The sequence below is a fragment of the Microtus pennsylvanicus genome, chromosome 7 (genome assembly GCF_037038515.1).
Source record: "Microtus pennsylvanicus isolate mMicPen1 chromosome 7, mMicPen1.hap1, whole genome shotgun sequence".
Taxonomy (NCBI): domain Eukaryota; kingdom Metazoa; phylum Chordata; class Mammalia; order Rodentia; family Cricetidae; genus Microtus; species Microtus pennsylvanicus.
In genome coordinates, this window is record NC_134585.1 from 118,495,300 (window position 1) to 118,519,517 (window position 24,218).

Consider the following 24,218-nt stretch of genomic DNA (forward strand, 5'->3'; position numbering starts at 1 on the left):
AAGTCTTTTGGAGGTAAGTTGTTAGACTTATCTAAATAGTTTATTTTTCTATTGGTTATGTTTAGGAGTATTTAAATTTCATAGCCAATTATTTTGCTGCAGGATTATATTGTGATTTATGTGTGCATGGCTGCTGTATGTTTGCAGAGTACACCCTTAACTCTACATCTCAGATTTTCCTAGATTTGGTTAAGTCTTTGTGTTGTATTCTTATTGATTTTTTTTTTCATTCAACAGCATCCACGAATCCAAAAGCTGCTCTCAAATCTAAGATAGTTGCTGAGTTTCGAGTAAGTTCCAGAATTTAAGTATAGTAAAGATCATTTATTCACCATTGAAGTCACAGTTCCCAGTTATATTTATTTCTGCTCATGTGTACATGGGGAATCCGAATAGGATTAGATTACCTAGAGTTCTGTCTGTTTTCCTAGTGAAGAAACAACAGTGTAGAACATCTGTTGCCAGCTAAGCTGTGTGTTTAGTGTATGTTACCAGGGAGCCTTCTTCTTTAATTTAATGCTACTAAACTTAAAATTTTTTTAGAGCAGCACAGGACTATAATTAAGTTTAGGGAGGGTGTAAGGGGCTTTTGTTTCTATGTTAACCCCATATCTGTAAATTAACTTGAATAATTAGGGACTGGGTAGATAGCCACCAAGCCTGAGTTTAATAACTGAGATCCACGTTATGAAAGGAGAGAGCTGACTCTTGAAGAGTTACTCTCTGCTCTCCACATGCACCGTGGTGCTGTGCGCCTACACATATGTACAGAGTGAAAATTAAATTAGAAGATAAAAACATTCTTAATAGTTATTTATTTATGTATTTATTATGTAGTGTTCTGGCACCAAATCTCATTATAGATTGTGAGCTAGCATGTGGTTGCTGGGAACTGAACTCAGGACCCCTGGAAGAGCAGCCAGTGCTCTTAACCTCTGAGACATCTCTCCAGCCCAACATTTTTTTTTTTTTCGAGACAGAATTTCTCCGTAGCTTTTTGGTTCCTGTCCTGGGACTAGCTCTTATAGACAGCCCAACATTTTTAATGTAAATAAAAGTTTTGGCTTTTTGGGTTTTTTTTTTTTTGGTTTTGTTTTTATAACTTATTGATTGCAGTTGTGAAGGCTAATCCTAGCACTCAGGGGGCAGGGACAAATTTGTGGTCAGCCTGATCTGTGGAACAAGGGCTAAATAGTAAAACTGTCTTCAAGAACTAAAAGTAAGTTTTAAAATAAGTATGTAATTAAGAATATGTTTTTTGCCGGGCGATGGTGGCGCACGCCTTTAATCCCAGCACTCGGGAGGCAGAGGCAGGCGGATCTCTGTGAGTTCGAGACCAGCCTGGTCTACAGAGCTAGTTCCAGGACAGGCTCCAAAGCCACAGAGAAACCCTGTCTCGAAAAACCAAAAAAAAAAAAAAAAAGAATATGTTTTTTGACTGGGAGTTGAAGATCGATTTCTGTTGTCTGAGGAAAAGTAAAAGAATTTGTTTTTCCTCTTAGGGCTTCTTTAGTCATTAGTCTTACATATCTAGGGGAGAGAATATTTGATCTTATGAATGAGAATTGATTGTGGTCTATGTTCAGTCTCAGGCCCTCATTGAAGAATTGTTGACATACAAACGATCAGAAGATCAGATAGAACTGAAGGAGAAACAGTTGTCAACTATGAGAGTGGATGTTTGCAGCACAGAAACTCTCAAGTGTTTAAAAGGTAACAAACACATCCTTAAATAAAGTAGCTCAAAGTAACCAGGTAATGGTGATGCACACCTTTGATTCCAGCACTCCAGAGGCAGAGGTGGTTGAATCTTTGTGAGTTCAAGGCCAGGTTGGTCTACCAAGCAAGTTCCAGGACAGCCAGAGTTACACAGAGTAAACCTGTTTTATTAAAACAATAACAACATAAAAGCAATATCAACAACAAAAAAAGCTCAAAGTTTTCTTCCTTTCGGACTGGTTTGCCTCATAAAAAGAACTTTAAACCTAGTTCTGGGTGGGATCATTACAGAGTATTTAAAGAGGAGTGGGGAGGATTCTTCAACCCCTTCAGGTAAAGCAATTTTCAGAAGTGATTGTGTTCCATTGACGTAGCAGTTTGATTTGTATGAACCTTATAAATAAATCAATTCCCCTGAGGGGAGGAGGTTTCCTGGGTTTCTTGGGGGGTGGGGTGGCGGTAAAGACTTATTTATTTTATATGTATCAATATTTTGCCAGACTGTCTATATGTGCATCACATCTGTGCCTCGTGCCTACAGAGGCCAAAAGAAGGCATTGATCCCCTGGGCTAGAGTTAAGGATGGTTGTAAGCCACCGTGTGAATATAGAAATAATTCAGGTCCTTCGCAAGAGCAGCAAGTGCTCTTAACCCCTGAGCCATCTCTCCAGCCCCCGTTTTTTCATTTTTGAGACAGGGAGTTACTTGCTTGTTATAGGGTTTCACTCTATATGCCAGGCTAGTTTTGAACTCAAAAAGATCTGCCTGCCTGAACCTCTTGTCTACCAGCACACCTGGCTTTGTATATAAATTCCTACTCCTTTTTTAAACTTTATTTATTTATTTATTTATTATACAATATTCTGTCTATGTGTATGTCTGCCGGCCAGAAAAAAACACCAGACCTCATTACAGATGGTTGTGAGCCACCATGTGGTTGCTGGAAATTGAACTCAGGACCTTTGGAAGAGCAGGCAATGCTCTTAACCACTGAGCCATTTCTCCAGCCCCTAAATTCCTGCTCTTTTCACTTCCTTGTTATATTGAATTAGATATAAACAGTTTTGTTTCCCCTTTGTGGTTAATTGATTTGAGTATATTCTTTAGTAAGGTTGCTCTATTGTCTTCTCCTTTTTTATATTATGATTTTATATAGTTATACTCATAATTTATTAGAAGATAAGCCTCTTACAATCAGAGATTATCTTTTACTTGACTATTTCTATACTCTAATGCTTGAACAATTACACATATCTGCTCTTGATGCATGTTTTTGAAATAAAGAATAAATGATGGTTAGCTGTTCATTTATATGTCCATTTTGTTCCTTTCTGTACCATGTTTTACTTCAATTATTTATGGAATAACAATATTTTACTAGGACGTAAGTTTTTCTTTCCTTGTTTGTTTGTTTTTTTTCTCTGAGTCGGTGTTTATCTGTGTAAACCCTGGCTGTTCTGGACTCACTTTGTAGAATAGGCTGGCCTCGAGCTCAGAGATTCACCTGCCTCTGTCTCCGCCTCCAGAGTGCTGGGATTAAAGTCATACAGAAGTTTCCAGATAAGCCATACAAAATAGTTATAAGCTTTCTCCCCAAAGAGGAAAATCCACATTTTATAGCAGAATCATAATGCTGTTAGTGAGCACTGTGGTGTTTGTTTAATGTTTCCATTTTTGCCTCTAACAATCTAGCTTGTCCACCTGCATTATCTACATAAAGTTAGAACATGCTCTAAAGAACAGAGTAGCTATGTTGAACCACTGCAGCTAGGGACTACAAAGAGGGAGAAGGGGAATGTAAACTATAAATTAGAACAAGACCACTTTTGCGTAAAACAAAACCAGCCATGTACCTGTAGCTAACCCTAATATCTGCCTTTTGCAGCTGGGCAGTGGTGGCGCACGCCTTTAATCCCAGCACTCGGGAGGCTTTATACTTAAACCATGATGGGGAAAGGAATAAAAGCAGTGCACACTGTTTTTAAACAGTTCTCAGCAACCCAGATGGTACTTCTAGCATCTGCTCATGTTCTACAACGGTGATATAAATTTACTAAATACATAAATGTGTATTTAGTCACCAAAGATGAAGATGCTTGGGCTTTTATTCTGTAATATCTCTAAGGGTGTGTCCATTGAATATAAACAAAAAGTCTTGACAGAATAAGTGATATTATACTTGCTAATCAGAGTGACTTGAATATTATCCATTGGATATTGAATATTATCCCTGTCCACTGCACCATACTTTAACTTGAACACAGGCCATCTAATTTAATCTCAATCAAAACCTGGAAGCATTTTATAAAGCTCTGTTATACCCATGAGAAAACAGGCCTCATGAAGAGATAAGTAGGCTCAAGTTGCATAGCTAATGAAAGGCAAAGACAGAATGAATGCCCATATCCATCCACAGCTCTATTCCAGCAGGCATTAGAAGAGAAGCATTTGTTGAATTTTAAGGACACTTTCATAGAAGAGTGAATACTGTATGAGATGACTTGACTTCTCTGAACTGTGGCTTCTCATATGAGAGACATGTGTTAGAACCTTCTGTACTACAGAAAGTAGATACAGGTAAAGAGAATGGAGCTTCATATGATATTCCTAAGGACGAGTATGGCTAAAAGAAGTGATGGATGGGGCTAGAGAGGTGGTTCAGTGGTTAAGCGCACTTGCTATCCTTCCGGAGAACCTAGATTCAGTTTTCAGTACCCATGCTGGATGACTCACCGCCATTGGCTTGTAATTCCATTTCCAGGGCATCAAGGGCCTGCATGTGGTGCACATACATGCAACACTTGCCCATACACATAAAATTTAAAAATAAATTTGTTTGGTTGTTTTTGTTGTTGTTTGTTTGTTTGTTTTTTACCAGGGTTTCTCTGTCTATCCATGGCTGTACTGGAAGTTACTCAGTAGACTAGACTAGCCTTGAACTCACAGAGATCCACCTGCCTCTGCTTCCCTCATCCTGGGATTAAAGGTATGCACCACCACTGCCTGGCTAAAAATAAATGTTTAAAAAAAAGAAAAATAATAACTCTTTCAGGTGAACTTTATCTTATTATAGGCACCTTCATTTGGAACAATCACAAGTTTGTGTTTGTGTGTGTGTGTCTCGGGGGAGGTGTTGGTTTAACTTCTTAAAGGTAAAACTGTTGTTGTGATTATAGCCTGGTGGCACAAGTCTATAATATCAGTCACTGAAGGACAACCTAAACAGTTTATTGAAACTCTGTCTTAAAGTTGGGACGAGAAATATCGTACACTAGAAAACAGATGTGGTGGCACATTCTAGGACTCTCGTCACTTGGGGAGCAGAGGCAGGAGACCATGAATTTTAAGCCAGCATTGACTACATAGTCTCACACTCAAAACAAAAATAATTTTCAGCTAACGCAGCAGGAAAAGTGTCACAGAACAGTAAGAACTGTTGCATGGAAATTTTACTCAAAATATTTTTTTCCCCTTAAGACAGGGTTTCTCTGTTTGGCTGTCCTGAAACTCACTCTGTAGAACAGACTGGTCTCGAACTCAGAGATACACCTGCCTCTGCCTACAGAGTGCTGGGATTAAAGGCGTGTGCCACTACCACGTGGCTGAGATTAATGTTTTTACTTTTCTAATTTTAATATAAATATCTTCTCCATTCTTTTAGATAAAACAGGGGGAAAGAAGTTTTCCAAAGAATTTGAAGAAGCAAGTTCAAAGCTAGAGGAGTTTGTGAATGGATTAGATAAACAGGTGAAAAACGGGCCCTCCCTAACAGAAGCACTAGAAAATGCTGGAATTTTCTATGAAGCACAGTACAAGGAAGTGAAAGTGGTGGCCAACGTAAGTAATTGCAACTATTTTATATTGAATACTTACTGTATGTCAGATACTTTTTACATAGGGTGAGTAACACTGAGAATAAGCATTAGACATTAGACACAGGGGCTGGAGAGATGGCTCAGAGGTTAAGAGCACTGACTGCTCTTCCAGAGGTCCTGAGTTCAATTCCCAGCAACCACATGGTGGCTCACAACCATCAGTACTGAGATCTGGCGCCCTCCTTTGGCGTGCGGGCATATGTCAAGGCAGAATGTTGTATACATAATAAATAAATAAATCTTAAAAAAAATAGACATTAGACACATAAAGAAATTACTCTTGAATAGTAAAAAGTGCTGATTAGATTAAGACATGGGTCCCTCAGATACTAACATTCTTAAACATCCTAACCATTGCGCATTAGTATTTCTTTCTCGTTTTCCCCTTTTCCTTTTGTGTGTGTGTGATATTTATGTTCTTTCTATAGTGCCTTATACATTTGGACTATTGCAAAGTTGTTTTTTTTTTTCCCCTCAAGACCGGTTTCTCTGTGTGGCTTTGGAGCCTCTCCTGGAACTTGCTCTGTAGACCAAACTGGCCTTGAACTCAGTGATCCTCCTGCCTCTGCCTCCCAAGTGCTGGAATTAAAGACGTGCACCACCTCTGCCCAGTTGTAGAGGTTTTTTTTTTTAAGCTGGAGTACCATGAATGACTAGGAGTACTCTTGTAATTTTTAACATACAAGTGATCGAAGAAGCAAGGATTTGCTGATTCAGGGTACCAGAGCGAAATAGGTTTCTTGAGGGGAAGGTATAATGACCCCTCCCTCCAAGTCATGCGTATTCACAAAGAGAAAACACAAACATATGAAAGTTTGGGGACTCTATTCTCATAGGGGTAGACATTAAGAGAAGCCTGCAGTTGTTTCCTAGAATTTTTTTGTTTTTTTCTTTTTTTCCCTAGAATGTTTTAATTAAAGGTTTCAGCTTCAAATAACAAGAAGTGATTTCCTCCAAGCTCTAGACAGCCTAAGTTACCATAGTAACTTATTGTAATGGTCCCTCTGCTTTTGATTGTTTGCTTATCATGCCTTGATGGGTTCTTTTTTCCTCCTTGTTTCATTCATTCATTTATTTGTTTATTTTTAGGAGTTCACAGTGTTATAGAAATGAAAACTAAGACTAGAAATATATATGGGTAAAACATATATGACTCAGTATATAGACTATAATAGTTTTGGGGGCTGGTGAGATGGCTTAGAGGGTAAAGGCACTTGCTGCCAAACCTGATGACCTGCGTTCAGTCCCTGGGACTAGTGTGAGAGGAGAAAACCAGCTTTCCAACAAATTTTCCTCTGACCTCTATATGTGTGCTGTGACACCTACATACCTGTATGCCCACCCCCAAAATAAATGTGTCTGAGTTATTTTATATATTATATATATATATGCATATATACATGTGTACACATATAGAAAGGGAAGGAGGGGGAGAGGGTTATGTGTATATGTGTGGAAAGCTGGGCAGTAGTAGCTCACAACTTTTAATTCCAACACTGGGAGACAGGCAGGTGGAACTCTGAGTTTGAGGCCAGCCTGGTCCACAGAGTGAGTTCTTGGACAGCCAGGGCTATACAGAGAAACCCACCCCCCCAAAAAAACAGATTTTTAACTCAGATGACTGGGTTGTAATATTCACTGAACACAGTAGATATCCAGACTACTCTGTGCTCAACAGATGATGATATTCTTGTTTTGTTCTCGTTGTTTTTAATAACGAGGAAATGTGATCATAGTCAAAATGGTGGCTGGGTGTTCGTTTTTTTCAGAGAAATAATGTCTTTTTTTCCCCCCTCTCTTACTTAGGCTTATAAAACCTTTGCTAACAGAGTAAACAACTTAAAGAAGAAGTTGGATCAATTGAAGTCAACCCTTCCTGATCCTGAGGAATCGCCAGTTCCTTCTCCAAGTATGGATGCTCCTTCCCCAACTGGTTCTGAGTCTCCGTTTCAGGGAATGGGAGGTGAGGAATCCCGGTCACCAGCCATGGAGAGTGAAAAATCTGCCACACCTGAGCCTGTGACAGATAACCGTGATGTGCAAGACATGGAACTCTCTGATGTAGAAGATGATGGATCAAAAATCATTGGTAAGTAGCTTATATTCTGTATTGACTTTGTTTTCCTGCTAATTAGTTAGCCAAACTTGCTTTTTCATGGTACTGGAAATCAAACCCAGGGCCTTTCTCAGGCACTTAACTCTGAGCTGTATCCTATTGCTCAGAAATGATTTTTATTTTTAATATCTTACTGAAAAAAAATATTTTGGATATAAGTCAGGTGGTGGTGGCAGCAATACATGCCTTTAATCCCAGCACTCAGGAAGAAGAAGCAGGTGGATCGTCTATTAGTTCAAGGCCAGCCTGGTCTACAGAGAGAGTTCCAGCACAACCAGAGCTACACAGAGAAACACTGTCTTGAACAAACAAAACAAAATTTGGATATGTTGAGATAAACAAAATATATTACAAGAATTTATAACTTTAAACTTTTGTTTGTGTTGTTTTAATTTGACTGGTCTGAAGAAATGGCTCAGCAATTACGAGCACTTGCTGCTCTGGCAAAGAACCTGGGTTCAGTTTCCAACACCTGCATGGCAATTCGCAGCTGTCTTTAACTCCAGTTCCAAGAGATCCGACACTTTCTTGTAACTTCCCTGGACACCAGGAAAAATGTGGCGTACATAAATAGAGACATAATACTCATAACATATATAAATCCAAAAATAATTTAAGGAAAAAGAATTCCAAAGCTGCAGTTGATTAATTAATTTTCAGAACTAACCTTAAATGGTTGTTTGTCTGACATCTGCACTTTTATAATTATTTTTATTAAGTAGTTTGGCTTGTGTTGAATTAAATACACTACTTACCCTGTGTTCTTTAAAGTAGTAAGAGGAGTGTATTTCCAAAATTTAAGACTTAAAAAAATTGCAGTTTCAAATTAGTACCTAAGGCCTGGAGCAGGTAAGAGCACTGCTGCTCTTTTAGAGGACACATCTTCTGGCCTCTTGGGGAGCTGCATACATATACACATAACATGCCGACAAAAAAAGCAGTCATGTGCATAAAATAATTCATGTTAAGAAGTAAAATACAGATAATTTATGTTGGGAATGATCATAAACTATAAAGACTGATTTTTTTATTTTGTATTTTTTTTAGATTTATTTATTTGTTATGTATACAGTACTCTGTGTGCATGTATGCCTGTAGGTCAGAGAGCATCAGATCTCATTACAGATGGCTGTGAGCCATCATGTGGTTGCTGGGAATTGAACTCAGGACCTCTAGAAGAGCAGTCAGTGCTCTTAACCACTGAGCCATCTCTCCAGCCCTCTCTTATATTTATGTGTATGAGTGTACATATCTGTGTATACCCCCAAAAGACAGAAGGAGCATCTACTCCCCTGGAGTTGCAGTTACAGGGGTTTTAAGCCATCTAATATGGCCGCTAGGAACTGGTGGGGCTTTTGTGTTTTGTTTTGTTTTAAAAACATAAAGTGAGAGTAGGGCTTTTGCCCTCAGAGTAGGAAATATTAGGGACATAATATTGGTTCATACTGAAAGTAAAATCTAGAAAATAGGTTATAACATTGCCTCTTGTTTGTTCAAACAGTAGAGGACAGGAAAGAAAAACCTCTGGAAAAACCATCTGTCTCCACTTCTGTACCCACAAAGTCAACAGAAAGTGTCTCGAAGGCCTCACCGTGTGCCCCAGCAACTGTGCCCACGACAGCAGCTCCACCTCTTCCAAAGCCCATGAACACTTCGCTTCTGTCCCCTTCCCCTGCTTTGGTTTTGCCAAACCTGGCAAATGTGGATCTGGCAAAAATTAGTTCCATCCTTAGCAGCTTAACTTCAGTCATGAAAAACACTGGTAAGTGAGCCTAGTGAGGATGGTAAAACCTGGATTCCATCTTGGTTTTCACTGAACCATCAATTTTTTTTTTTTATTGCTAATGGTGAAATTTCTTCAATTTTTTTTTTTTTGGTGGGAGGGTTTCTCTGCGTAGCTTTATAGCTTGTCCTGACACTCGATCTGTAGGTCAGGCTGACCTCAAACTCACAAATTCTGGGATTAAAGGTGTGTGCCATCATCGTCCGACAAATTTTTTCATTTTAAATACATTAACAAATGGATAGACATTATTTTAAAAAAGCTCAAAAATAATCTTAATATGCCAAAACAAACCACCCACAAATATTTATGGATGCATGAATTTGATGGATTAAATATTTGTAATACTATTAGTAGTTGAAATGTTGGCTGGGCAGTGGTGCTATATACCTTTAATCCCAGCACTTTGGAGGCAGAGACAATTGGATCTCTGTGAAGTTGAATACATTCTGCTCTATATAGTAAGTTCCAGGAGAACCAACGATACACAAAGAAACTTTGTCTCGAAAAACTAAGAAAAAATAAACATTGTCTATATTATTTTTAAGCCATTTTACTTAAAAACTTTATGATATCACACATTTTTATGTCATTAAATAATTGTCTAAACAGCTAGCTGGTTGTGATGGTGCATATCTACAGTCTCCGCAGTTGGAAGACGAGCAGGAGAATCCGGAGTTCAAGGATAGCCTGGGGTACATGAAACCCTTTCTGGAAAAAAAAAATGAGAGTGGGTAGGGAAATGGTCCAGAGAACGACCTGATGCATAAATCTGAGTATCTAAGTTCAGGTCACCATCACCCATGTAAAAACTAGGCTTAGCCATATGTGTGTACCCCACCATCTGGAGTGAGTGGAGACAGGTTGGGGTTGGCAACCAGTCTAGAAGAAACATAAAGCTCCAGATTTAGTGTTTGAGACACTGTCTCCAGAAATTAGATAGTGACAGAAGACACCCAATATCACTTGGCTTCCAGGTGCACACATGTGAATGAGTGTACCTGTGCATATACCACATACACAAGAAAAGAAAATTTATCTATGTCAACTTTAATGGTAATGTATGATAGTCCTTGTTATTAGATATCACTATGTTTTCAGCATTTTGCTTTGTAAAGAATGCTGAGATCTTTGCTATGCAAACCTGATGAGCCCTGCATTCAATTCTCAGGATCTGTTTTTATTGTTTTTGGGTTTTTTGTTTGTTTAGTTTTTTTTTTTTAATTCAAGACAGGGTTTCTCTCTAAAGCAGTCAATCCTGGTTGTTCTGGAACTTGCTTTGTAGATCAAGCTGGCCTTAATCTCAGAGATCCGTCTGTCTCTGCCTCCTAAAGGCGTGCACCACCACCTCCTGACTGTTCTAAGGATCATATGTGAGTGGAGAGATCTGACTCCACAGAATTGTCATCTGATCTCCACACGCTTCCCCCATTCTCCACAGAGTTACAACAACAACAATAAAAACACTAGAATGTACAACACACAACTGCAGAAAGATGGGGAAACAGATATTTCATCTGTGCTCTGCCCTCTCTGTGTTATTTGGGGCTAGGGATCAGCATGTGGCCTAGACAATGCTGACACTCAGAAAACCATGAGGAAGAATGAGAATTCTAGGCCAACATTGGTTATATTGTTAAGACCCTATTTCTTTTTTGTTTGTTTGTTTGGTTTTTTTTGAGACAGGGTTTCTCTGTAGCTTTGGAGCCTGTCCTGGAACTCACTCTGTAGACCAGGCTGGCCTCAAACCCACAAAGAGATCTGCTTGCGTCTGCCTCCCTAGTGCTGGTATTAAATGTGTGTGCCGGAAAAAAAAAAGTGTGTGTGCTATCACTGCACAGCTGGAGACCCTGTTTCAAAAACACAAAACCAAAAAACAGCATGTAGATTTTTTTAAAGTATTTTCATGTGTTAGGACTAAATTGTTCCCTAAGAGAGTATACTCCTTTATATACCTAGTAGTTGGAAATTTAACTGTTACCAACCCTTTCCATTGTCACGGTCAACCTTGAAAAGATAGTATCTATTCTTTTAATTAGACTATTTTTCATTTACTTATTTTCTCCTGTCTGCATTTCCCCTTTTAATGTGTTAATAACCAACCCAATATTTTGAGGTGTAAAAGTGTAAAGGAGTTTGTTTGTATAATGTCATTTTAAAGGTTGTTTCAAAGAAAAATCCTGGCCAATAACATAGGCTTGTCGTTACTACCCCATCCCTTCCCCCCACTTCCCAACCTGTTGGCAGAGACTGTGCTTTCATTTCCCAGACTCCCAGACTGGAATAATCACACAGAAACTATATTAATTACAACACTGTTTGGCCAGTGGCTCAGGTGTATTCCAAGCTAGCTCTTACATCTTAAATTAACCCATTTTTATGCATCTATGTATTGCCACGAGACTGGCTTACTAGTAATGTTGTGACATCTTTCTCCTTCAGCTTCTACATGGCATCTCCTTGATTCCACCCACTCTCTATATCTCTGTTTGGATTTTCTGCCTGTCTTTACTTTGCTAAGCCATTGGCCAAAACAGCTTTATTCGTCAACCAATAAAAGCAACACATATACAGAAGGACATCCCACATCACTGATCTCCACACCCCCCACCACAGCCCACACACCAGGCATATCATCAGAGTAGAAGTAGGTTGTCTGGTTGCTGCCGTGAAAACCAATGTGTGTGAAGATAACATAATGCTTGTTTGTTTTAAGAATATTATAAATAGAACAGTTCATATTTTCAGGTGTTTATCTTTGTATGTGTCAGAATGGGCACAATTTGTACATAAGTCACAAAAATTACTATTAAACAATCATTCATTGAGTGGAAAGTGTCATGAATTGAGTATTGCTTCTTCTTGAGTTCATCTTTCTGCCACCAGGGGTCAGTTCTGCATCAAGACCTTCTCCAGCAACACCTACCAGTCCCTGCAACCTCACCAGTGGCCTGAAAACACCTGCTCCTGCCACAACAGCATCTCACAACCCTCTGGCAAATATCCTCTCGAAGGTGGAGATCACCCCAGAGAGCATTCTCTCTGCTCTTTCCAAAACCCAGACACAGTCAGCCCCTGCACTCCAAGGTAAACGGACATGTGCCAGAGGGACTTGAATTGTGTAACAGTGTAATCTTGTATTCTGGTTCTAAGAATCCAAAGTCATGAAATGTACACTATAGTTAACTCCTTAGTGCCTTTATAGTTATCACTTGTGAAGTGGCATTTATAGAATTGAAAATGTCAACATTGAAACAGACTAAATATTATCTAGTCTGTTACCATCCCATTAAGATAGGAAAACTAGGCTTGTTGCTGTGATTTGGTTGGTTAAGCCTGTCTGATGTGTGATGTTAAAACTGAAAACCAGTTTTCTTGATTATTTAATACTCTGACCTGCACCATGGCACCATTGGAGGGTTATATTAATTTCAGAATAGGGTTAGTGTGTGTTGACTTTTTTTTTTTCCCCCTTTATGAGGGTGGTTTCAAGACAAGGTTTTTCTGTGTAGTCCTGACTGTCCTGGAACTCATTCTGTAGACCAGGCTGGCCTTGAACTCACAGAAATCCACCTGCCTCTGCCTCCCAAGTGCTGATATTAAAGGAGTTCACCACCACTACCTGGTATGTGTTGAGGTCTAATGTTGACCTATAATACATCTTTCTTTTCTTCTATCTGTAATCTGTGCCTCATTTAAACTTCTCTTTTTGGCCTTCCCAGTTACATCTTCTACATAAAAGTGCTTCAGTTTCTCATGAGTCTTACCTGATCTTTCAATTCTTATTACCCAGATACCTGCACAACCTTTCTTAAGCATCTCAGTATAATTATGCCATTAATTATGAATTCCAGAACAGTGTCAGCATTATAAAACCAGGTCAGACAGATGTTGTTAAATATCCTATAATGCATAGACTAGTCTCAGCCACGGAATGTATGTAGTGTAACATGTCAGTATTAGTGAGGAGCCCCGTGCTGTGAGAAGAGCACTACAGCTATGTATTACTTCCAAACTGTTCTGGATAAATTATTGTTTATCCTTAGACAAAGAATTTTATTTTATAAAAGTAAATACTATTCAGTGATCATCTGAAACCTCTCTCTATTGGAACTAACAGGAAAGAATTGATGTTCCCAGTAATCCCAGTTCTTAGGATACTCAGATCTCAAGTTGAAGGCTAACTTAGGCTACAGTGGGGTTCTGTTTCTGTGGTAGTGTGAGTGTGTGTGTGTGTGTGTAATATGTATATATATAATTTATTTTTATATGTATTGGTGTTTTTGCCTGCATGTATGTCTGGGTGAGGGTGTCAGATCCCCTAGAAGTGGAGCTACAAACAGTTGTGAGCTACCATGTGGGTGCCAGGAATTGAACTCAGGACCTCTGGAAAAGCAGTCAGTGCTTTTAGCCAGTGAGCCATCTTTCTAGCACTGTGTTTTTGTGCTGGTGGTTTTGTTTTAAGCACAAAAAGAGGTTTGATAATCTCTAATAGCTCATCTTGTACAACTCAAGAGAGATCACAGTGCTCTTGGGTTCTCCCTTTCTACCACCATCTTGTAGATGGAGTAACAAATTTAAAGTCATTCATATTAGTTTTTTTCCCTTCAGATGCATAACTGTATCTTAGAGTCCTCTTGCCTGAGTGCTGGGATTAAAGGCATGTACCACTACCACCCTGAGAATACAATTTTTTTACACCTTTAATCCCAGTGCTCAGGAGGCAAAGGCAGGCAGATCTGAGTTCAGAAACCCTGTCTCAAAACAAGAAAAGAAAATTTCTTAGAACTTTGTTCTGTTTTTGTTATCCACAACCTGTTGACAAATTTTCAAAAGAAAGACTTCACGGCTTGTTGACATGAAAGAAATGTAGTAAAGTGACAAAAACGTCATATTACAAATATTACGAAAGTCTAATATCTTTTTTAATTTATTTATTTGTTGAAGGACAGTTTGTTGAAATTGGTTCTCTCATACAATGTGGGTGCTGAGGATCAAATGCTGATCGTCAGGCTTGGCATCAGGTGTTTTACCTGCTGAGCCATCGCACTGGCCTGACAGTGTCTATCTGAGAAGACAGTGCTCTGTGAAAGCACATGCCCACAGTGTCTGAGACATAATAGTCATACATACCTCACACCAGTAATCACAGCACTTGAGAGGTATAGGTAGGTGGATCCCTGTGAGTCTGAGGCCAGTGCAGTGTATATAGTGAGTTCTCGAGCATCTAGTCTTGAAAAATAAAAGAATAAACAAAGGACAGACATGCTGCAATTGACCCCTACCTGAGAGGCAGTGTCAGAAGGATCACAATTTATGCCAGTATGTGAAGCAGAAACAGTTATAATAAAATTTGTGTCTGGTCTGTAGGTTTGTAAGCTGGTATAGCCACCATGGAAGTCAGGATGAACTTTCCTGACTGAAAATGGAACTCAGATATGATTGCTCCTGGGTCTACATCTGAAGAACTCACATGAACACAGCACAGGGATTCTGTGTGTCCTTGTTAACATTGCCTTGCTTTCAGTAGGCAGAAAATGGAACCAGCCAAGAGAGATGAAATATGCACACTGCCCTTCTAATTTAATCCAGCCTCATGAAGAACCTGAAAAACCCAACATTTGCAGGGAAATGGGTGTAACTGAGATTATTGTGTTAAGCGAGACACAGAAATACAAATAACCATATTTTCTCTCAAAGGCATAATAAATTGTGTCTGTCTGTGTAGATGTTAAAATAAAGATCCATGAGAGGTGAAACAAAGATCGTGATTGGGGGTGAAATAGATGTGGCATGACAGCAGGTGGAATTCCTGTCCACAGAGAGGAGGGTGGAGGGTGGAAAGGTGACTAATGAAGTTTAATGACACGTGGTGTATGAACGTGCCATGATGAGGCCCATTTACTGAAATTAACTTGAGGATTTGTTCAGGCAGTAAATTGTTTTCTGTGCATGCATGAAGACCTGAGCTTAATCTATGGTACCCACATTAAATCCAGGCCTGGAGTTGTGTTTGGAATCCTTGTGCTAGAGAAGCAGTAACAAAAGAATCCTGTTGGCCAGCTGACTTGGCCTGATGGGGTACCCCAGCTCCCAGTGAGACCTTGCCTCAGAGACAGGTGGAGGCTCCTGAGAGGCTGAAACTGAAGTTGACCTCTGGCTCCCACATGTAGGTGCCACGTGTGCCTGTGCACAAAGAGAGTTAATTTTTAAATTCCTTAGTAAATAGGATTTTAAATTGATATTTTGAAGAAGCACTAACTGAAGTATGAAAAATATTTTCTTCTCTTTTTCTAAATATTTATTTATTTATTATATATACAATATTCTGTCTGTTTGTATGCCTGCAGGCCAGAAGAGGGCACTAGACCTCATTACAGATGGTTGTGAGCCACCATGTGGTTGCTGGGAATTGAACTCAGGACCTTTGGAAGAGCAGGCAACACTCTTAACCACTGAACCATCTCTCCAGCCCCCAGGAATATTTTCTTTAGATATTTCTTTACCAAAAGATACTTTTGGCAGATTTAGCAAGAACTAAAATTTTCATTTATGTCTAGGAAGTGAATAAACTTGACAAAATATAGTTGGTTCACAGGATCTTCCTTTTTAGTTTTTTGTCTTTTAGACTTTTTTGGCCTGGACATGGCGGTATACATTTGTAATTTTGGCAGGGAAGAATACCATGAGTCCATCCCAGCTATGGAAGGAGATCCTGGGGTTGGTTTCGTTTCATTTTCAGAGCACTTTGATTTCATTAACTTTAGCCTGCAACAAAGATTGTTTTTCTCATGGTTCTGAGGTTTGTCAGTTAGTGAACAGAGTTGAGTCTCATCATTGTCAGTTTGTACAAACCAATAATCCTTGGGTTTTCCTGGCGGTAAAGCAGGAATTGTGCGTTTTTGTATGTAAATATCAGCACTTCTCCTGGTCTGGCTTTGTCCGTCTTTGTGGTACCTGCTTTCTGTTAGTCACTGCTGTCTTTCACAGCCTTGGTCTTGAAAGCAATCTCTGTGATGCACGCCTGTGATCCTACCTTTATTAAGAGAAAGGAAGACTGAATGAGGACAGCCTGGCGTACATAGCAACACTCTGTCTCAAAAAAAAAAAACTAGAAGAAAACAAAAAGAGGGGCTGGAACAGTGGCCCAACAGTTAAGAGCGTGACCTGTTCTTGTAGAGGGCTCAAATTCTGTTCTCAGCATTCATATCTGGTAGATTACAACCACCTGTGACTAGCTCCAGACTATGTAACGCCTTCTTCCTGAACACATATTACATACATTTATACAAATATATACACATACACATAAATAAAAATAATTTAGAAAAAAGAAAAGAGCTGGCTGTAGTGGCATATGCCTTTAATCTCAGTACTCAGAAAGCAGAGGCAGGCAAAGCTCCATGAGTTCAAGGCCAGCCAGAGCTAGGTAGTTGACATCCTGCCTCAAATATAAATAATTAAATAAATTCAAATTTTAAAGGGGAAAAAAGACTGGATGTGATAGTGTACACTTAAAATCCCAACTTAAAAGGATTAGAGTTTAATGCCAGCTTAGATTACATGAGACCCCCTCCCACAAACTCCCATCCCCCATAAAATACAAGACTGGGGTGAGGAAAATACTCGGTGGTTAAGAACATTGACTACTCTTCCAGAGGACCCAACTTCAATTCCCAGCACCCACACTCACAACTGTCTGTAATTCTAGTTCCAGGGCTTCTGACACCCATGGCAAAGCACTAATGCACATAAAATTAAAAAAATTAATTAAAAAAGACAGGGCTGGAGAGATGAAATTCATTGCCCACATAGCTTTCAGCAGTCTGTAACTCCAGTTCCGGGGATCCAGTACCTTTTTCTGGCCTCCTTGGCCATGCATGTGGCATATAGACATACATGAGGCTAGGGGGGCCAAACACCGATACACATGCAAAATAATTTTAAAAGTGACACTAATCTAACAAGAGATAAACTTCTTCATATATTCTCTATTAAAGCAGATTTCTGAATTTTGTATATGTTCTTTTCTTCATGAAAGCAGCAGTGCTTGCTAACATATTTGAGTAAATTATGAAGAATAGAAAGGTGGGAAATTCATTTGTGTTTAGAGAGATTCCACAGCTCAGACACAGATACTGGCTTGGAATGTTGTGTTAAGAATTTGCTTCCGTTCCTCTCCTGCTTTGCTTTGTTTAAACTATGAATGATTCTGACATTGAAAATCCCCCTTTCCTGTGACCTTTTATTATTGGAATTGTATCTGGATTGTTCTGGGAATGTCTGAATGCTTTGTTGATAAATAGGCCTGATGTTTTCTGTGACATTTAGACACTGCCTGCTTAGTCTGGATTCCTTTTAACTTCATGTTTTAAAATCTGTCTGGTTCCCACCAGAATGAATGATCATATCTAATAAGCCTGCCTTGTTTTCATCACAGTGTGGGTAGTGTTCTTTAACTCCTCTACTCTGTGTTTCTGCAGGCCTGTCATCTTTACTTCAGAGTGTTACTGGGAACCCAGTGCCGGCCAGTGATGCTGCATCCCAGAGCTCTACAACGTCCCCTGCTAGCACCACAGGTTCTACCATAAAGGGGCGAAACCTGCTCTCGAATACACAGTCCTTTATTTCCAAAAGCTTCAACTATTCTCCTAATTCGTCAACTGCTGAAGTCTCTTCAACTTCAGCAAGCAAGGCGCCGGTTGGGCAGAGCCCAGTGCTCCCCAGCACTCCTTTTAAATTACCGTCCAGTACTTTAGGATTTACAGGTACCCACAATACTAGCCCTGCTGCCCCACCTGCTGAAGTTGCCATGTGCCAATCCTCAGAGGTCTCCAAGCCAAAGCTGGAATCAGAGTCCACTTCCCCAAGCCTGGAAATGAAGATCCACAACTTCTTAAAAGGTAATCCTGGTTTCAGTGGCTTAAATTTAAACATCCCAATCCTGAGCAGTTTGGGATCCAGTGCCCCGTCAGAGAGCCATTCCTCAGACTTCCAGCGTGGTCCCACTAGCACTTCAGCAGACAACACTGATGGAACCCCTGTTCGGGATGAACGGAGTGGGACGCCCACCCAGGATGAGATGATGGACAAGCCCACGTCCAGCAGTGTGGATACTATGTCCCTGCTATCTAAGATTATCAGCCCTGGTTCCTCAACACCCAGCAGCACAAGATCACCACCCCCTGGAAGAGATGAAAGCTACCCTCAAGAGCTCCCCAATTCTGTGTCTACATATCGGCCCTTTGGCCTGGCCAGTGATTCTCCCTACAAGCAGCCTTCGGAGGGAGTAGAGAGGCCATCTTCCCTGATGGAGTCGTCACAGGAAAAGTTCTTCCCTGATACTTCTTTCCAGGAAGATGAGGATTACCGAGATTTTGAGTATTCAGGGCCTCCCCCCTCTGCCGTGATGAACTTAGAGAAGAAACCAGCCAAATCCATCCTGAAGTCAAGCAAGCTTTCTGACACCACTGAGTATCAGCCAATCCTGTCCAGTTATAACCACAGGGCCCAAGAGTTTGGGGTAAAGTCTGCCTTCCCTCCATCTGTAAGGGCCCTCCTTGACTCTAGTGAGAACTGTGATCAGCTCTCATCTTCCCCTGGGCTATTTGGTGCCTTCAGCATAAGAGGGAATGAACCTGGGTCTGATCGGTCACCATCACCGAGTAAGAATGATTCATTTTTCACCCCTGACTCCAACCACAGTAACTTGTCTCAGCCTGCTACTGGGCATCTCACTTTGCCACAGAAGCAGTACCCAGACTCTCCTCACTCAGTCCCACATCGTTCCCTTTTCTCTTCGCAGAATACCCTTGCTGCTCCAACGGGACACCCTCCCACATCAGGTGTGGAAAAAGTCCTGGCCTCCACGATTTCCGCCACATCGACGATTGAGTTTAAGAATATGCTTAAAAACGCCTCGCGCAAACCCTCAGATGATAAGCATTTTGGCCAGACCCCCAACAAGGGTACTTCAAGTGATGGTGTCAGTCTGTCAAACCTCACCCAGCCCAGCTTGCCTACCCCTGACCAGCAACAGGAAGAACACTATCGCATAGAAACCCGCGTCTCTTCCTCCTGTTTAGACTTGCCTGATAGCACAGAAGAAAAGGGAGCCCCCATAGAAACTCTGGGTTATCATAATGCAGCCAATAGGAGGATGTCAGGGGAGCCAATACAGACTGTAGAGTCCATACGAGTTCCTGGGAAGGGAAATAGAGGACATGGGCGAGAGGTTTCAAGAGTAGGTTGGTTTGATCTGAGCACACCAGGCAGCTCTTTTGACAATGGTCCCTCAGGTGCCTCTGAGTTGGCATCCCTTGGGGGTGGGAGCAGCGGAGGCCTCACTGGCTTTAAGACAACGCCATACAAGGAACGGGCACCCCAGTTTCAGGAGAGTGTCGCCAGCTTTCATTCCAGCAGTTTCAACTCAACATTTGAGCATCATCTCCCCCCATCCCCTTTGGAACATGGGACACCCTTCCAAAGAGAGCCAGTGGGGCCGTCATCTGCCCCACCTGCCCCTCCTAAGGATCATGGTGGTATCTTCTCTCGAGAGGCACCCACTCATCTGCCCTCTGTGGATCTTTCGAACCCCTTTACAAAGGAGGCATCTCTGGCCCATGCTGCTCCACCACCTCCTCCTGGAGAGCACAGCGGAGTTCCTTTCCCTCCCCCACCCCCTCCTCCACCCCCTGGGGAACTTAGCAGCAGTGGAGGGAGTGGTGTCCCCTTTGCTACTCCACCCCCTCCTCCGCCTCCTGTTGACCACTCTGGGGTTGTACCTTTCCCAACACCACCACTGCCAGAGCATGGAGTGACTGGGCCTGTGGCAGTTTTTCCCAAGGACCATAGTTCCCTCCTTCAAGGGACCTTGGCTGAGCATTTTGGGGTGCTCACAGGACCCAGGGACCTCAATGGCCCTGGTCTTAGCCGTGCACGAGAGAGCCTGAGCCTGCCTTCCCGCCCTCTGGAGCATCTGGGCCCAGCCCTTGGAGGAGGTGGGGGAGGCAACACCAGCAGCAGTGGCCTTCCCTTGGGTCCCGCACACAGAGACGCCATCGGCCGGAGTGGTATGATTTTACGGAGTCCCCGGCCAGACTTTCGGCCTAGGGAAGCTTTTCTCGGCAGAGACCCATTCCACAGTTTAAAGAGACCCCGGCCACCTTTTGTTAGAGGCCCTCCGTTCTTTGCACCAAAACGCCCATTCTTCCCTCCCAGGTACTGATGGAAATCAGGGAAGGCATTTTGAACAGTCTAGAGAGCATTGGAAGTAGTAGTTTGGTTTCTTGTTTTTGTTTCCTCTCTTGAATTTTTTGTTTGTTTGTTTGTTTGTTTTTAATGAAGGGCTTCCCTTACAAATTCAGAAAGCATACATGATGGCTGTGCACTTAGGACCTTTCCCAAATTACTTGCATTTTCCCCCTTTCTTTAAAAAAAAAAAAAAGTGAACATAACTAAGTCCACTTCGTTTGGCTGTGGGTTTGGGGAGTAGGAAGGAGAACAATATTTTATCCCATTTCTATTGGAAAGATAACTTACATTTGAAATAAAACTTCGGTCAGTACAGGTAATAACATGTGCAATGTTGGGGTGTCATTTGGGGGTTGAACTTGCTAATAGTGGTGGGAGGATCTCTGTCTCCTTCCCCCTCCAGCTAAGCAACTTCTGGGACCAGCTTTTCTCCCTTTGTATGCTCTGCCCTGCTGAAGGCCAAGAGATGTTTGCAGAAGGACAAAATGTGGGCAATTTTGGGCCTGCCAGGTGTATTTGCTTTATTTTAAAGGCATGTTGAGACGTAGTTCTTTATTATCTTTTGTTTTTTTTAAAGCATTCTCCTTTGCACTATTACCAGGCAGTGAATCTAGGCAGTACAAACTTCAGTTTATGTAGAAGAAAGTTTTCTCTTGCTGGGTGTGGTGGCACACACCCATAGTCTTAGTGCAGGGAGGCAGGGATGGGAGAGAATGGCAAGTTTGAGGCCAGCTTGAGCTATATAGTGGAACTTTGTCTCAAAAAGAAAGAAAAAGTCTCATTCTTAAGTGAGAAGCCTAATAAAATTTCAATATGAAGATGAGGAATGGTCATAGTATGTAAACTAGGGAAGGGATCATTAATGGTGCTGTGTGACCATCTGTCCTTTGTGGACAAGGAAGCGTTTGGATGGGTCTGCGTATTTGTTCTAAGCTCTTACCCCCTGTTTTCCCTGACTTTTTCTCCCTGAGTTACTAATTCTGACTAAATTCTTAAACAAGTGTAGGTAAAATATTATCCTTGCTCTCTTAAATGTTTACGTAGACGTTCGTTTTACAGTGCCGCCTCACTGGTGGTTTTCTGCAAACATGAACTACCGGAGGAAGTACTTTGCCTTTAGAGTAATTTCCCCTCAGTCCTCTGTTTACCCTGCTCTTGTTCCTTCAGAGGAGACAGGTGGGTATTGCTGGCCTTTGTTACAGGGGAAGTGGGGTCCTGTTGAATCCAAGTTGGCCCTCAGCAGATAGTAACTAGATGTTTTCGGTGCCCACCTCCCATGTCAACTTGCAGATGTTTTGCCTGTGTCATTGCCACGAAGGGAAAGAGTTTTCTTCCTTACATTAAAAGGCTTGTTTGTGTTTCTGCATCTTATACTTAGGGGAAAGACAATCACTGTGTTTGGAGTGCTTTTATCTTTATCTGGGAAGCAAATACCGCTTACTACAATTTCTGTTGGTGTGTTGCACCAGGGTAAACGCTAATAATCTCCAGGTAGGTGTGTCAAACAGTGATGAGCTTTTGAGGGAATTTTGACAAGTTAGGATAGAACTATCAGGAATCAAGGGAGTGCTTTGAATTTCTCAGTGGGGTAGGAAAGATGGAGAAAAGTGCAACATGTAATCAAAGACAATCCTTTGCCTCAGAACAAACCACTTTCAGAAGAAAAACTGTCCAACATAGTCTGGGATATGTGTTCCGTGTAAGGGTGCAAGACATCGTCTTTATTCACTTCCCTTTTTGATCCAGCTCTTTCTTTCCTTTCTCAAACTTCTGTAGTTCAGTCCACAAAAATGCATGATACCATGACCTTGTGAGGGGATTGGGTATGTAGCATAGCAAAGCAAAGGAAATATAGTTATATTCAGTCTTAAGACATTTGTTTAGTAAAAAAGCATCAAACGGGGGTGGGAGAGCAGGAGAATTGTGACTTTCGGGATTGGGTTCCCCTCCCCCCGAAATTAAGTGATGTTCTTCAGTCTAGAATAAAAGAATGTGAATTCTTTCTTCCGCTGTTTACTTGAAAAGGCTCTCTGACCATTTGGTTTTCTAAGAAAACATGGGAGTACCGGGATAGTGTTTTCTGGAGTGTAGCAGCAATTGTCCTCAAACACATACTGGCCAATACATGAGACGAGTACTTTGTACAGTTCAAGGGTGGACTCCCCGGGGGTTGGGCTTTTGTGGGACATTTTTTTGTTTTTGCCACAAAATCTTGAGTGTTTTTCAGGGTGGAAGTGAGGATTGTATGAAGCTGTTGGATATTTTAAGGAAATCTGTCTGCAACAGTAAATGAAGACAACTGTATATATGTGATATAGTGAAACAAAAGACATTTCTGGTATTCATAAAGATAAAACAAGGGATTTTATTCTTTCTGTGTCTGTGATTTAAACTCCGTACCATGCTCTGACTTTTGTATTTTCCCCTGAGTTTAAACAAAATAAACAAGATATTTTTTAAAGAATGTACAACATAGTGTGTCTCAGCGAGGACTTGAGTCATGAAGCAGAATTAAGTAGTTGTCCCTAAGGTCCTTGGTGCTCATTGTAAAACCACAGACAAAGAATTCTATGAATACTCTATACCACCCAAAATTCCTTGATGCTAGATCAGAACTAGGATCCTTAAAGGTTTCCTGAGAGTTCACTCTCCAGTCAGCTTAGATGATAGCTCCTCACTGCACCTCTCTGCCCTCCCAAGGATGGAGGTCAGCAGAACTCTGTTGGTTCCCTGGAGGGTGCAGTGAGCAGTGTAGGACAGATCCTTTCTGATATCAGAAACAGTATGCTATGTATGGTACAGCAAGGCTATCTAGACAATGTGAATTGGCTCAGCTTTCTTCTCGCAGAATATCCACTCGGTCCTAACATTACCATTGACGCAGTTAAGCTTCAGCTTTTTTTTGAATCAGCTGTAAATTACTGCTCCGTCCCCCACCTCCATATTTTTAATTGGTGGGGTAACCTGTTAAGATTTAGGGGGGGAAAATAGATATGTTGGATTGATACTCTCACGTGTTCAGTGTGGAAAACAAATACATGCTTTTAGAGGCAAGAACAATGAAATCCTTTTGGAATGTGTATTAATATCATTTAATAAAATAACAGTTCTAAAGGTTTGACATTTTTCTTTGAGATTCGGGCTTTGACCAAGGGCCCCTGGCTGCTCTGGTGAATGCAAACAGAAACGACTTCTCAAGAGCCAAAACTGCAACTTTTGTATCACAGACCTGTGGTTAGAGATGCTAAATTTCCTCCATCGAAGATGTGGCGTGACTTTCCAGGGTCAAAGGAGAAACAGGCTACAGAATGGAGAAAGAAAAGCTGGGGGTAGCCCTGAAGATGCCTTCTGGGGTATATGGGGAAGGACAGAAAGTGGCATGTGTACCCACACACACAAGGCATGTGTGCACAGACCACCTGTTCGTTCTCTCTGTAGCCACTTGCACTTAACCTTTCCCAGCTTTGGGGGG

The 24,218-nt window shown here is 41.1% G+C and overlaps 1 protein-coding gene across 6 annotated transcripts in view; it reads left to right on the top strand.

The window, feature by feature from the left end:
* The window catches only part of Rprd2 (regulation of nuclear pre-mRNA domain containing 2), a 53,303-nt gene extending 30,093 nt beyond the window's left edge, over nucleotides 1-23,210 (top strand). For 2 of the 6 annotated variants that reach the window (XM_075978148.1, XM_075978149.1), the window contains 8 exons: nucleotides 238-290; nucleotides 1,587-1,713; nucleotides 5,381-5,556; nucleotides 7,401-7,683; nucleotides 9,212-9,472; nucleotides 12,380-12,580; nucleotides 17,977-19,158; nucleotides 19,299-19,530. In XM_075978148.1, coding sequence (XP_075834263.1) covers nucleotides 238-290; nucleotides 1,587-1,713; nucleotides 5,381-5,556; nucleotides 7,401-7,683; nucleotides 9,212-9,472; nucleotides 12,380-12,580; nucleotides 17,977-19,158; nucleotides 19,299-19,387 — 2,372 coding nt within the window. In that variant the 3' untranslated portion in view covers nucleotides 19,388-19,530. Of the gene's footprint in view, nucleotides 1-237; nucleotides 291-1,586; nucleotides 1,714-5,380; nucleotides 5,557-7,400; nucleotides 7,684-9,211; nucleotides 9,473-12,379; nucleotides 12,581-17,976 lie in introns of all 6 variants that reach the window. The other 4 variants (XM_075978145.1, XM_075978147.1, XM_075978143.1 and 1 more) reach the window with 2 other exon arrangements.
* The last annotated feature ends 1,008 nt before the right edge of the window (nucleotides 23,211-24,218 follow it).